The sequence below is a fragment of the Bidens hawaiensis genome, unplaced genomic scaffold, assembly GCF_021521415.1.
Source record: "Bidens hawaiensis isolate Kalapana, Puna unplaced genomic scaffold, B.hawaiensis_p1.1 tig00040030_1, whole genome shotgun sequence".
NCBI classification, from domain to species: domain Eukaryota; kingdom Viridiplantae; phylum Streptophyta; class Magnoliopsida; order Asterales; family Asteraceae; genus Bidens; species Bidens hawaiensis.
The window spans coordinates 144959-157971 of NW_027497048.1; the positions used below are offsets into that span (position 1 = coordinate 144959).

General features: G+C 32.9%; 2 protein-coding genes and 1 long non-coding RNA gene across 4 annotated transcripts; 1 reads left to right on the forward strand and 2 right to left on the reverse strand.

Annotated features, from left to right (window-relative positions):
- Positions 1 to 3164: 3164 nt before the first annotated feature.
- LOC143591736 (uncharacterized) lies at positions 3165 to 5674 on the reverse strand. Its single transcript, XM_077071856.1, has 9 exons — positions 5313 to 5674; positions 5055 to 5213; positions 4918 to 4983; positions 4759 to 4848; positions 4581 to 4673; positions 4352 to 4495; positions 4167 to 4274; positions 3805 to 3856; positions 3165 to 3579 (listed from the first exon to the last, which is right to left on the reverse strand). Exons 1-9 carry the CDS (start codon positions 5649 to 5651, stop codon positions 3551 to 3553), a joined length of 1080 nt encoding a protein of 359 aa, XP_076927971.1. The 5' UTR covers positions 5652 to 5674; the 3' UTR covers positions 3165 to 3550.
- Positions 5675 to 6657: 983 nt separating this feature from the next.
- Positions 6658 to 8100, reverse strand: LOC143591737 (protein PLASTID REDOX INSENSITIVE 2, chloroplastic-like). Its single transcript, XM_077071857.1, has 3 exons — positions 7805 to 8100; positions 7616 to 7711; positions 6658 to 7082 (listed from the first exon to the last, which is right to left on the reverse strand). Exons 1-3 carry the CDS (start codon positions 8033 to 8035, stop codon positions 6897 to 6899), a joined length of 513 nt encoding a protein of 170 aa, XP_076927972.1. The 5' UTR covers positions 8036 to 8100; the 3' UTR covers positions 6658 to 6896.
- Positions 8101 to 10775: 2675 nt separating this feature from the next.
- On the forward strand, positions 10776 to 11190 carry LOC143591738 (uncharacterized). 2 transcript variants are annotated; one of them, XR_013145759.1, is made up of 3 exons: positions 10776 to 10885; positions 10955 to 11038; positions 11181 to 11190. It is a non-coding gene; the product is annotated as an uncharacterized LOC143591738 (long non-coding RNA). The 2 variants fall into 2 exon arrangements; XR_013145760.1 differs by having other exon boundaries at positions 10776 to 10881.
- Positions 11191 to 13013: the final 1823 nt, after the last annotated feature.

A 13013-nucleotide genomic window follows, 5' to 3' on the forward strand; every position in this document is an offset into this window, starting at 1 on the left:
GGATAATGAATCAGTGACACAAAATCTTTGGATTGATTCATTCCTTCTATGTAGATAGGTAGCTTGATCTCTCCAACTGTGTTCTTGACTTGTCCACTGAATTCTACCAATAATAAGCATTTCTTTAAGATTTTTTCTTATCGAATGTTCATTCTTTTCAAGGTTTCAAGGTGGATAATGTTGATTGAACTTCCTCCATCGACTAGGATCCTTCGAACATGATGATTTTCCATGTATAATGTGATTATAAGACCATCATGGTGATGATCTAGAACATTTTCTTTATCTTCTTCCCTAAAGGTTATTCTTTTTTCGGCACACGGAGTTGATGTTTTGGTTGATCTGGTTTCTTTCTCATATTTGGATTCTTTAGCATGTCTTTTGGCTACAGAGTATGAGATACCACATATTTCGAATCCTTCTGATATGAGGTTAACTATTCTTGCATCTAGAGGAGGAGATGGTGCCCTTTCAGTAGGCTTGCTATCCTCTTGCACTTTGTTCCCTTTCACTCCCAAGAGATCCTTTAAGTATCTTTTGCTCAAAAGGTGACTTATTTCCTTCCTTAAAGCTATGAAATTTTTATTCGTGTGGACAAAGTCTTCATGATACGCCCACCACTTGAATTTATATTTCTAGGATGAAATTTTGTCATTCTTTTTTGGCCATCGAGCCTTATCTCCAAGATCTTGCACAACAAACAATAGTCCAGACGTATCAACAGAAAAATAATAATTACTAATCCTTGTATACTCCTCTTCCTCGTCATTTACACCATGCATAAAGTTTGTTAGGTTTTGTGTAGGGTTTGGATTTGTTTGATGGTTGGGATGAGGATTCTGATTTTCGGTTGGACCATCATAGTTATATAATGGTGCATTGATCCTCTGATCTTCTTCTAGCCTGATGAACCGTAGAGCTCAGTTCCTGACTTCATCCAAATTCCTACAAGGATTCATGACAAGATCCTCGTAAAACGGAGAACCATTCTTCAATTCCATCTTGAAAACTTGAACTGTTGTAGCCATATCAATGTTTGGGATGTCCAATGCTTCCCTAATGAACCTGCTGACATAATATCTAAGATGTTCTTCATGCTTTTGAGTGATCCTGTATAAATCATTAGTTAATTTCTCAAATGTCATGCTACAAAGAAAACTGATTATTAAATAGATTAAGTAAATGTGCAAAAGAAGTAATAGAATTAGGAGGGAGAGTCAATAGCCATTTTAAGGCTAATCCTATAAGAATTGGTCCAAAACATGTGCATAAGCATGCTTCCTTCAGATCGGATGAGATGGGTATGATATCCATCCTTTCTTTATATTGAGCCACATGTTCTTCAGGATCCGTTGTTCCATCATAAAACTTCATGTTAGGAGTTTGGAAGCGTTTCGGGATTTCAGCATCACATATTGGTGAGGCAAACCTCCCAAAACCTTCGTACTTGCAGCGGTCACCTCCGGTATGGGTTGAACTATATATGTCGGGTATACTGGAAATCATGTTCTTCATTTTTTGTAATTCCTTAGCCATCATAGGATTTATCCCTGTATCCTGCACAGATCCAGTTTTGTTAGAAATTAAAATAGGATCACGATTGATGTTACCAATGTTAGGATCCTTATGAGAGTATCCCGGGATCCTTTTGGGGATCCTTGTTGTTGTGATCCTGGCTGGTGATTCATGATTCTGAACTTCAGACAGAGGATTCATAGGAATGAAATCTTTAATGCTTTTCAATCGGGATCCTGATGTGCTGAAGTTTTCATTGCTTTACCCCTAGATCCTGAGGCTTCAAAGTTCAGCATCCTAGGCTGCAAGATAGCTATTGGCTTCGCTACTTTATTCGTCTCTTATTTCAATTTTGTATATCTTCCAAGAATACTTTGTTGGTTTGTTGTTGCTCTAACATTTGCTTCCGGACTTGATTGAACAAAGAAAGGATATCATTATTCGAAACCATGATAGGATCCTCAACTCGAGCAAAGGACGTACAATGGAAGGGAATGGTTCAAACCCGCACTTGATGATTGAGTTGGCGGGTGAGCTGACTTGTTTTTGAGATGATGATTGCTTCGACTGCGATGCCATTGGTGATGATTAGAAGGTAGTGATTGAGCACAAAACTGTAGAATCGAACTTGTAAAGCACCAGTTGCCCCACAGTGGGCGCCTAACTATTTTGGTCAAAAATTACATAAGGATAGTAAATTAACCAAACTTTGATTGTGAGGTAGGATGCTTGTGTAGGTAATCAAAATATTAAGTAAACGATACAAGTGACACAATGATGTAGCAAGGAATAACCATTGATCCTTAGAGGATCTCCGGCAAAAAAGCCTCGGGAGGGGGAAACTATCCCACGACCTCAATAATATTAATGAAAACCGATGATTACAAGTGTTGAAAGTGTCTGATCGCTGCTGAGTACAAGAGTGTGTATTATGGGTGTGTGTCTGTGTCTTATGGGATCTAGACAACTTCTTTATATAGTCACATGAGCGATAACTAACAATAACTAGCATCAATTGTCTTGGCGAGGATCCTGGAGCCGTTACAAATTGCATATCCTTAATATCAACGTAACAAGTATACCAAGCATTCATGTAATCATGTATTGACATATATTTTAAGTTGAATTATATGGACGATGATAATAAAGATTCCAATTTAAACACTCTAATGCTTGAACAATATCTTTCTAGTTAATTTAGTTACTGACTTAAAGTTAGCTGTTCAAATTTCAAAAGAAGAAAACCTTAACAATGTACTTACCAATGTGATCTTCGGGCGGATGAGTTTTCTCCGAAACTGAAGATAACTTGGAAACGTTTAAGGGCTCAGGATGAATAGGTTAGGCTAGCTGACGATGGTCTTTTGCCATTGAGTCGCCTCATATAATTGTCAGTCATCAAATCAAAAATAAAAAATAAAAAGAAAAGAAAACCTTAACAATTTTGATTTTATTTTAATAATGATAATTAGTTAAAACTTTTGCCAAACAACTGCTTACAACTGAGTTATGATACCAACCAGCTACTGTTCAATGATAAATGCAAAACACAAAGACACTAACTCACCATAATTTATACCAGCTATCCAGAACTTGTATCGACACAAACCAAATTATTATGAAAAAATAAAATAAACATAAAACCTTCGTATAAATTCAACTAGCAAACAGTCTGCTGGAATACAACTACAAATACCAACTTATACCATGCCAAAATATCACAATATTAATGAGTACATTCGGTATCCATGTTTTCACAAGTTTCATACACTCAACTCAAAAGTGTGCAAACTGTCACGTTTAAATCCCTTGGTAGAGTGACACAAAGTATACCCTAAAAGCTCAAAAATAGTTTAACCGGAAGCTAACTTAGAAAAACAATCTTTAAATCTTGAAATAATGACCGCGTACAAAGTTTTTGATTGTTTGTTTGAAATTTAGGTTGAAGAATAATCGTGTAGTAGAAATATACTCTTCGCCTGTTCACCGATGATAACTATGAAGCAGGTTTGGTTTTGTTTTTGCCACATCAGCACTATGTGTCAACTTCCTGAATCTGACCAACTGCAGCAACATGGTATATAGATTATTATGATAATAATAATACTGTTTCTGACTTTGTGTCATTATATGCACCCATTATTTATAGAAAATTAAAAAGTAAGATAGTGTTTGCTGGTCAATCGGGCCACTGTTGATTGGATACCCATCCCGCCCGACCGACTCATTTTCCCACCTCGACTAAAGACCAAAGTGGTATATAACTATATAAGAGAAAAGAAGCTGCACCTGCAAGATCAACAGCTAAGTTTGCTTGAGTATCTGCATCAGAGTTCGAGTCCTTAAAAAAAAGAAAACAAGTTATAAAGGTTAATAAAATAAACCCTGCATCAGTCACATGAGAAAATTGGAACATTTTTTGATGTTTTTCGGATGTTCCATAAAATATTGTTGCATTTTCATTTATGATAAATTTTCTATGTTACAGTTACCTATTTCAACAATAAAATGTTTGGCCTCTACTTAGCAAATTACAAAAGAAAAATATTAAAAAGGTTTCAAATTTCATAATAGTTTATGCTTCAAATAAATCACAGTAAGTAGACAAAAAATAGAGTAAATTTATAACCGCGTTAAAAGTATGATGTTACCCTTAAGACATGATCGATCTGGAAACAAATGAATTTATCCTTTAGTTTCTTTGCTTCTTCATACAACTTGCTAATATTCTGATTTTTCACTTTCCATAGACCTTGAACCTGTACCATAAATATTATTATAGTATTCATTAATCGAAAATGCAACATTATTGGTTTGAAATACAAAAGATACACACCTGCATGCAAACGAGTTTGGAATCGCCTAAAACTCGAATACTTGTAAACCCTTTGCTAAGAGCATATCTTAACCCTAGAATAACAGCTCGATACTCAGCAACATTATTCGTTGCAATACCCAATCCTTCACGCAATCTACAAATCTACATACATAAAAAAAGGTGGATCTATATTAAGTATCAAAACAAAAGAAAAAACTCAAGTATACATTATGAAAATCAATCATACCAAATTTCCATCATCAGTTCTTAAAACAGCTCCTGCCCCAGCCTGCCCGGGATTTCCTTTAGACGCAGCATCAAACTCAAGAATACACGTACGCTGTAAATTGATTATGCACCAAAATCCAAAAGTATGAAAATATTATGGTTTCATGCATATATCACGTATCATTGTCAGTACTCACCGTATTAGTTAGAGGTTGAGTAGCAAGATGCTCCAACTTAGGAATCTTCCTTGTAGGATCACTTGAAGTAGGTGTCAACGCAAAGGAGTCCTATAAGTTATTTACAAAAAAAACATTAGCGATAAAACATAACTGTTTGTAACATTGCACTTAACTTACCCCATCCTGAAATTTTCGTTTGGACAAATGATCATTCGATGGTTCGCCTAATGCAAAATGTGGTTGCTGCAAGAGAAAACATGATTTACTTATTGTTTTACACAAATAACATATGCCAGATTTCTTTTTTGTTTTACCTGGAAAGGACACGGCACAAGATTCCCAAATATCTCTTGGGTTAAATCTGCGGCCTTGATTGAATAAAGCGCATTCTTAAGGCCACAAGAAATCATATATTCTTCAGCTTCTTTTGGCATGCTGTTACCTTTATACACACTAACAGGTGGATCACACACCTATCAGGGTCACACAAACACATACGATATGTTAAGTTTGTTTGTTTGTTATATGTAAAACACACGAATGGGATATGAATTGTTAAAACTAAACCATACCGAGGATCCAACTTGAGCCTGACAATACCTTAAGTTGTTGTACACACCAACAAGGTCGCCTTTACGTACGACAAAGAAAGCATTCTTATCTTCTCCCAACATTTTCTTCGCTGATTTATTGGTCTTGGATTTAGTAACACGTGCGGCGGCTTTACCCGTAGAGTAACAGCAAGCTTGAAACCTTGTTAAAAGACATCCATTTTTTGCAGCATGATGATCAATACTGGCAATTCTTGTAAAGGATAAAGTGGTGAGTCCAGTAGACAAACATGTTGCAACAAGATTGGTTGTTGTCCTTGCAAAAAAAGCTGATGAACGCGCGCTAAAGAAAGAGTTCATTACAAAGTAGCTTCTCCCAGAGTGCTTTCTGTAACAACAAGTTCTTAGTCTCACTAGTTCCGTTTATTATTAATATAATTCAGAATAAGAAAAAATTCAAAATCGAACTAGCAGTGTTGAGTTTGCGGGTGACCTACCTGTGCAATCGAACCTAAGACGAACTGAACTTTAAGTTTACGATTACCCTAGACTAACCCTACCCAAATACTTGTGACGATCAGTGTTGTAATTGCATAGTAGCAGCATTATCTCTACTAATAAAATGAAAATAACTGGAACAAGGAAATATACATAATAAAAACAATGAATGAATTAGCGGAGAGAGAATGTTATTAAAATGAATGATACCGGCGATGATTGATCGGAGATTGCGTTAGGGGTGGGTTTTCGACAGACCTTTTCTTATTTCTTATTTTTATTTTTATTTTTATTTTTATTTAAGTGGGTGGGTGGGTGTGACCGTGTGTGTGCATCACTTCGCTTTTGTTCGTCTTTGGGCTACAACTGCAACTTTCTTTGTTTTGCTTTTGTGGCTCTCAATTTTAAACAAATATTAATTCATTCATAATAAATCATTACCTATATAGGATTTTATGTATATAGAATAAATTTATTTAATTTTAATCAAAAAACTGTGTAAAAGTTAATATAGTTACACGTATTAAGTCATCATTTCACCCTTGTCTTGTATTTAACTTTAATTATTTGATTAACATAAATATCATCATCTCGTTAATCATATTCTCTACTTGATTTTTTACTTATTAGCAGACTATAAAATTATATAATTGAATCATCATTTGGTAAGATTTATTTATTTATTTTATCTTTTGTTCTACTTAACCTAACAGAGCAACCCATTAAATAAAGTTTAAACCTTTTTTTCCAACCCCACCAACCAAGACCTACATGAACGAACATAATAATGGCATTTGTAACGCAAAAGCCCATTATATCTACCAAGAATACATGTTTTTTTAGGCTTTAAAAAGTTAACCTGCTGATGTTTATCAAGTTTGGTTGAGTTGTAATTGGATGCTTATCACTGAACTATAGAACTTGTTCTGTTACATGACATACAATAATAATAATATAAAAGGCATTCTAGTTCTACAACAGACTAGCTCATTAAACGCACACCATTTGACTATTTTCTTGTTCCCACTCTCGCCTCTTTAAGATCAATCTTACTCGGTTATATAACATATATGATCAGTCAACCAAACGGTGTGACTATGGTTTTTCCTAACTTCCGTTCCACTCTTTCCAGTCATTATCAACGTGATCTTGAGCCCACTTAACCGCAGCTCGAGCAGCTTGTGGCCCTCCCGGTAATTCACTCTCGTTTATAGTATCCGCCATCTCCCAAAAAGGATCAACTAGCAGAGTTCCCGGGCCACCATATTCCTCATTCATGAACTTTGCAAATATCTATTCACAAGCCAACTCAAATATTAGTTTTAGATGCAAAAATCATTTAAAATTTGGGCTGTGAAAAACCAAACGTTTGGCGAACTCTTAGGCGGGAAGTTCGTTTATGTCAGTTTATATTCGTTAATGTTTGTTTGTTTATGCTTGTCCATTAAAGGTGTTTAATACTTTTTAATGACTTTTCTAATATTATCATACAAATTTAAGGAGAATTATAAACTTTAAAACATGCATACATGCGGGTATTATGTGATTAATTTATATGTAAAAATAATATAAATATGAAGATTAAAAAAACATCAACACAAACTTGGTAGTTGGTAGCAAAGTGAACCGTTGACACTGAGCATTATCGTTTAGCAAAACCAAATAAAACATTGTTTGTGTTCATCTGTGTTGGTGAAACCTTCACGAACAAGTTCGTTTCCTTAATGAACGAACACGGACAAGAAATAGCAGTCTCGTTTGTTTGATAAAAGCTTAACTTTTTGGTGTTTGTGTTAGCAAATATATGGATGGGTGATTAACGATACCTCCGTACAGATTTCGACGACTTGATCAACAGAATCTTCAAACACGTCTTTCTTCGACAGCTTCTCGATTAAATGATCCCTAAACTTGTTAGTTTCCTAAATGTTCAACCCACACACATTTCATCAAACACTTGGCAGGCATACCTTCAAATCATATAAACAAACAAAACTAAAAATGGGTATGCTTACAGCTTCAGCAAATTCCGGAATCGGGTCTGCGAATTTGTATTCAGCAGCTCTAACGATTAAAGTTTTAGGGTGTCTTCTGGTGGCATGTGAAGGGTTTATGGTTTTATGGAGACTGGATTGTTTAGTGTGACAGTCAATTGGGTAATGAAAGATGGGAACTGAAACCTGTTTAATTCTAATGGTAGAAGAAAGTGGAATTGAGGAGATTATGAGAGAAGAAGCAGCAGCCATCTCTGTAAGCTGTGTATTGTATTATCCACAATAATAAGAGGGAAAATGAATTGGTGGGTTTTAGGGTTTTAGAATTTTGGATTTAGTATCTCATCTAACAATATTGTCAAAAAGCAAAACCTATTTTTCATAGGTTCAATTAGCTTCTTCATATCAATGTCACATCATTAACAAATCATTTATTTTCTTTCTTATTGTTGTCAAATCATCTCACACACTATATTCAAACCTTAATATTTTTTACTCTAATCATTTTAATCTCTCTCTCTCTATTGGCTTACTAACTCCACAATCCACCATCTTATATATTTCGGTAATATAGATCGGGAATAATCGTTTTCCGGTAAGGTTATATATTATTCTCTAATGGCCAACAATGCTATATGATTTTCCGGTAAGGTTATATCTTTTCCGGTAAGGTTTTCCGATATGGTTTTATATTTATTTTAATTGTTATATGATTTTATAATAATCTCTTTAGGTTGTATATCAAAATCTAAGATACAATTTTGACGTTATTACAGTTTTTCGGTAAGGTTTTCGGTAAAGTTTCCGGTAAGATTTTTTTTTCTGTTTTCGTTTGTATTTATATTAATTATTATATGATTTTCTTATAATCTCTTTAGAAACTATATCAAAATCGAAGATACAGTGGAGATTTTACCTATTTCGTTTTTTCGGTAACGCGATTTAAATATTCTGGTATCAATTAGAACATTAATTTTACATTTGTTTACGTAATTCAAATCTTCCATAATTGGTAATTTGTTTATTATGTGATATTAATATTAATATTTAATTTTCTCATTTCAGGTTCTGTTCCCAACTTGATATAGCTAATTTCGTGGGTTGAAGATTTGTTGATAAGATATCTTATTTTTTGTTTAATATTGATGTATATTTTTGTTATTATTCATGTATTTATGTATTTTTCGCAATTCATGTAATTTATTTGATTTTTATATAATCAATCATATATTGTTGTTGGTTAAAGTCCATTTAATATATTTTAATCAGAACCGATGTATTAAAGAAAATTTTACTTGTATCTTATATTTATCTATTTATTAATGATAATCTCTATAATTTATAATAATTATTATAAATTTAGTAATTTTGTTATTATTAATTTAGTATCTTTTCTAATTAGTTGTTACATCTTATTTTGACAGAAATAATAGCATTTACACCTTACCATTTTTATATTTCAATATCTTTTACTTAAACATTATTATGTTATTATATTGTAAGATACATTATATTTTCTATATATAACCAATTACGTTATATATGGAAAAACTCAATAAATAAGTTATAAGTTTCCATGATTTTAATTACAAGATTTGCAATATAATAATCTAATGAAAATAAGCATTTACATTATATTTTCTATATTCAATGTATTTCCATGATTTAATTACATAAATACAATAATTAAGTTTCCATGATTTTCACATTTTCATGATTTTCATTATTGGTCAAGTTCTATTTAAGAGTTTCTTCAAAAGTTTCTTGTATTAAGTGAAGTTTCTTTGGTGTTTTACAATTTTATATTATTTATATATTATTTCTTATTAATATTAAATGTATTTTATTAATATAATCGTTTATTAAATATTAGTTTTTATTTGGTTAGTTTTTCGGTATGGAAACCATTATTAAATTAAAAATATAATAACCAATATTTAAGTTCACGTAAAACATTGCAAATTTATTACCTTTAATTCAATTTATGATAGTTGATTTTTGTTTAAAGATATTTAAGGTAATTAATTAATTTATAATTTGATTTCCATTTACTTAATTTGGAAGTCAAATTAAATTACTTAATTTTAGAAGTCAAATTATTAAATTATTAACGCTTTCCAAAAGACCCGAGTAACTATGGAAGTCAAATTAAATTATTTAAACTCAAATTTATTTTAATTACACTAATAATATTGTTACAAATATTTATATATTTTAAGAATAATTTCAAATATTGTGATAACTAACTATCATTTGACCAAAATGATATAACTATAATTAATAATATTATATTTTTCCAACTTCAAAACAATATATACTTTTTATATATGTAAAACGTTTGAATATAAGTTTTTGCAATACATGTTGACCACTAATTAATTTATTAACTATGACGTCTTTTAGGGGTGAGCAAATTAACCGTTGTTAACCATTAACCGAACCATAACCGAACCGACTTTAACCGATAACCGATATAACCGGTGGATCGGTCTAATGATTTTTGTGAACCGCCAAATGCGGGTTGGTTTTGGTTATTGATAATATCAAATCCGTCATAACTGAACCGCCCCGTTTGTATACTATGAATAGACAAATATGTTTGAGAATTGGGATAAGTGCCATAATTTATTATATATATTACAATTATAAAGGTCGGCATGCAATAGTTGTTGTATATTCAACTTTCACCTTGGTACCCTTATCCTCTCTTTTCACACACGGTTAGTCTGCTCACCCCACCACTGACCTTGCCACGTTTTCTAACCATGTGTCTATCCCATGTTCATATTTTATTCCATCACCCACCTGGAGAGTGGAGTCATTTGGACAATTCTTCTCCTACCTTCATTTGATTTCAAATTCATTTGGCAACTCATTTTTGTCTTTTCAAGGGGCGACAAGAATGGCGGAAGTACCGTTTCATCTTCTGCGGCGGCGGTTATAGTATAAGCGTAAATCGGCGACGACAAGGCATTGGGGAGTGTTCGTTGAACTACCAACAACCAAACCTAGGGTTCAGGTGAAGCTCCGATGAACCGATCAAGGCTTGCATGTCTCAGATCAGTGATTCTCAAGCCACCCACGACAGCTGAGCTTAGGTAGGTGACTTATCGACCGCTTGGATTGTTTTTTTTTTCATAGAACATTGACTTTAAATATCGTTTAAATCAGGTTGTTAGACGACCGTTGGAAACCAAACTGACGAAGGATCATAAAAAGATCTATCAACAATGGTTCAACTGCGGCTCGGTTCAGGTTCTAATTTCATGTCAATCTCTGAATTTGATCATTTTACACTCATGAATTCGTGTAAATGATTTTGTTAAAATCTCATTATTTGGTATAACCATTTACTAATTGTATACTTATGTTATTTTGGTGTGGATGGTGATGGTAGGATAACAGGGACGGTGCAAAGATTTTCTTTTCTAAATTGAATAAAGGAAAACCTCAACTTAAGCGGGTGAATAATACTTGCTCAGTTGTACTTTGTTCATTGTCTTTCAAATGTTGTTTACCGTATAAAGGTAGGAAACTGGTTCTTAGAATAAGGAAATCTAGAGGAGGTAAATTACTTTTCATGCTTCTTTCGTATCATATTTTTGACAGAAGTTGAATTTACTTGCTCAAATATGTATTTACATTTTGAAATGTGCAAATTTACGGATATTTCATTGATCATTCTATGTTTGTGTCACTTTGATAACTAACTGAACATTCATGTACTTTGTTCAGTTCATAATATAGCTATTCAAGACAGCGAGTCTACTCACTAATTTTTACATAAACCAATTTTAACTTTCACGGATAAAATGATTTATTCGTTACGCTTCAATCATCCATGGTGAATTCATCTCTTTACCACATTTTCAATATGTGAATTGAATGCCTAATTGAACAAATTCTATTAATTTGTTTACTTTGTGTGTAGGTAACTGACTTTAATGAAAACCAAATAAAGGAAATGAAACAAGTACTGACTTGCCGCATTTGTAAAGACATGTTAACCTGGAATTGTGATCAATTTTTACCAGTGTAAGTTTTACTATTATGAACAATAGACAAATCCATTTTATTAGTATATTTGACAGTTATTTTTTTCATATTTTCTTGCAACTGGATATACTTTAGAACTTGAAATTGTTGCTGCAATTGACAGTACTATACTTGATATGAAGGTAAATATATCATCCTTAGGTTCCATATTATTTTAAGTTTTTATGCATTTCAAGTGTTCAATTCATACATTTTGTCATGAAGATACGGGATTTACAATATCATGTAGCAAGGACTATGGAATGAAGACTAACCAACCTAAGATTTGACATTTAAGTCACAGGTCAAAAAGAAAAACTTTTTATGCGAGTCATAGTTGGATTGACCCAAAACATGAACACCTTTGTATTTTGATAAAAAGAATTAAAAAAAAAAAACTGAAGTACATACATTATTGTAATTCACGTTTAGCGTGCCGCATATTTATAGGTACTGTTTATTTTTATGGGTTAGATTACTAGTTGTATATATTACAATTGAAAACATTCTGTTGCATTGCAGTTTGTACTTTGTGTTGTTTGAGTTGTAAAAGGTTTCGTTTCCATAGCATAGGCTGCACAAGTTCGATTCCTGTTTGATATATTGGTTAGGCTTTGTTTCTGTGGGCCACTTGCGTCAACCATCTTTAACATTAACCGGACAGAAGAATCCATTAACTCACACTCTAGACGAACGCCAGATTGAGGAGACGATCTATGTAACCTCGGATATGGAATAGAAGAGAAGACAAAGGAGACAATCAGACAAGTTAATCCATAGACGGAGACATTGTTGATAGAGTGTTATTGTCATCATTTGTTCCTTTGCTCAACGCCATCATTTCTACCACTGTATTATTTGCATATCTTCTAATCGTGGTTTGGGTAGTTCCCTTCCCTGAAGCTCACAGTAAGTAAGTAAGTAAGTAAGTAAGTAAGTAAGTCGATTAACTTTTATAAACATCAACATAACCAATTTTCGCCAAGGATTTCTGTTTTGTTTGGAATTTCATTAATTCTCATTATGTTTGTTCTGCTCACAAGTTGTTCGCTGAAATGCCTGTACTCATCAATTTAGTTTTTTGGTATTTGCAATTATGTTTGTCAATGCCAAGAAACCAACTATTCGGTTCTTTCCATAGGCTTCTTGAACTAACTTTTATAACGTCAACTTAATCAAATTATCTTGGAAATTT

Excerpts from the sequence above, each read along its gene's own strand:
- LOC143591737 (XM_077071857.1), bottom strand. The coding sequence starts at position 8,035 with ATGGCTGCTGCTTCTTCTCTCATAATCTCCTCAATTCCACTTTCTTCT. Across the intron at positions 7,712-7,804 it reads TTCCGGAATTTGCTGAAGCT|GAAACTAACAAGTTTAGGGA; the intron begins GTAAGCATACCC and ends TTGAACATTTAG. Across the intron at positions 7,083-7,615 it reads TCGTCGAAATCTGTACGGAG|ATATTTGCAAAGTTCATGAA; the intron begins GTATCGTTAATC and ends GCTTGTGAATAG.
- LOC143591736 (XM_077071856.1), bottom strand. The coding sequence starts at position 5,651 with ATGAACTCTTTCTTTAGCGCGCGTTCATCAGCTTTTTTTGCAAGGACA. Across the intron at positions 5,214-5,312 it reads AGGCTCAAGTTGGATCCTCG|GTGTGTGATCCACCTGTTAG; the intron begins GTATGGTTTAGT and ends TGACCCTGATAG. Across the intron at positions 4,275-4,351 it reads CCAAACTCGTTTGCATGCAG|GTTCAAGGTCTATGGAAAGT; the intron begins GTGTGTATCTTT and ends TTTATGGTACAG.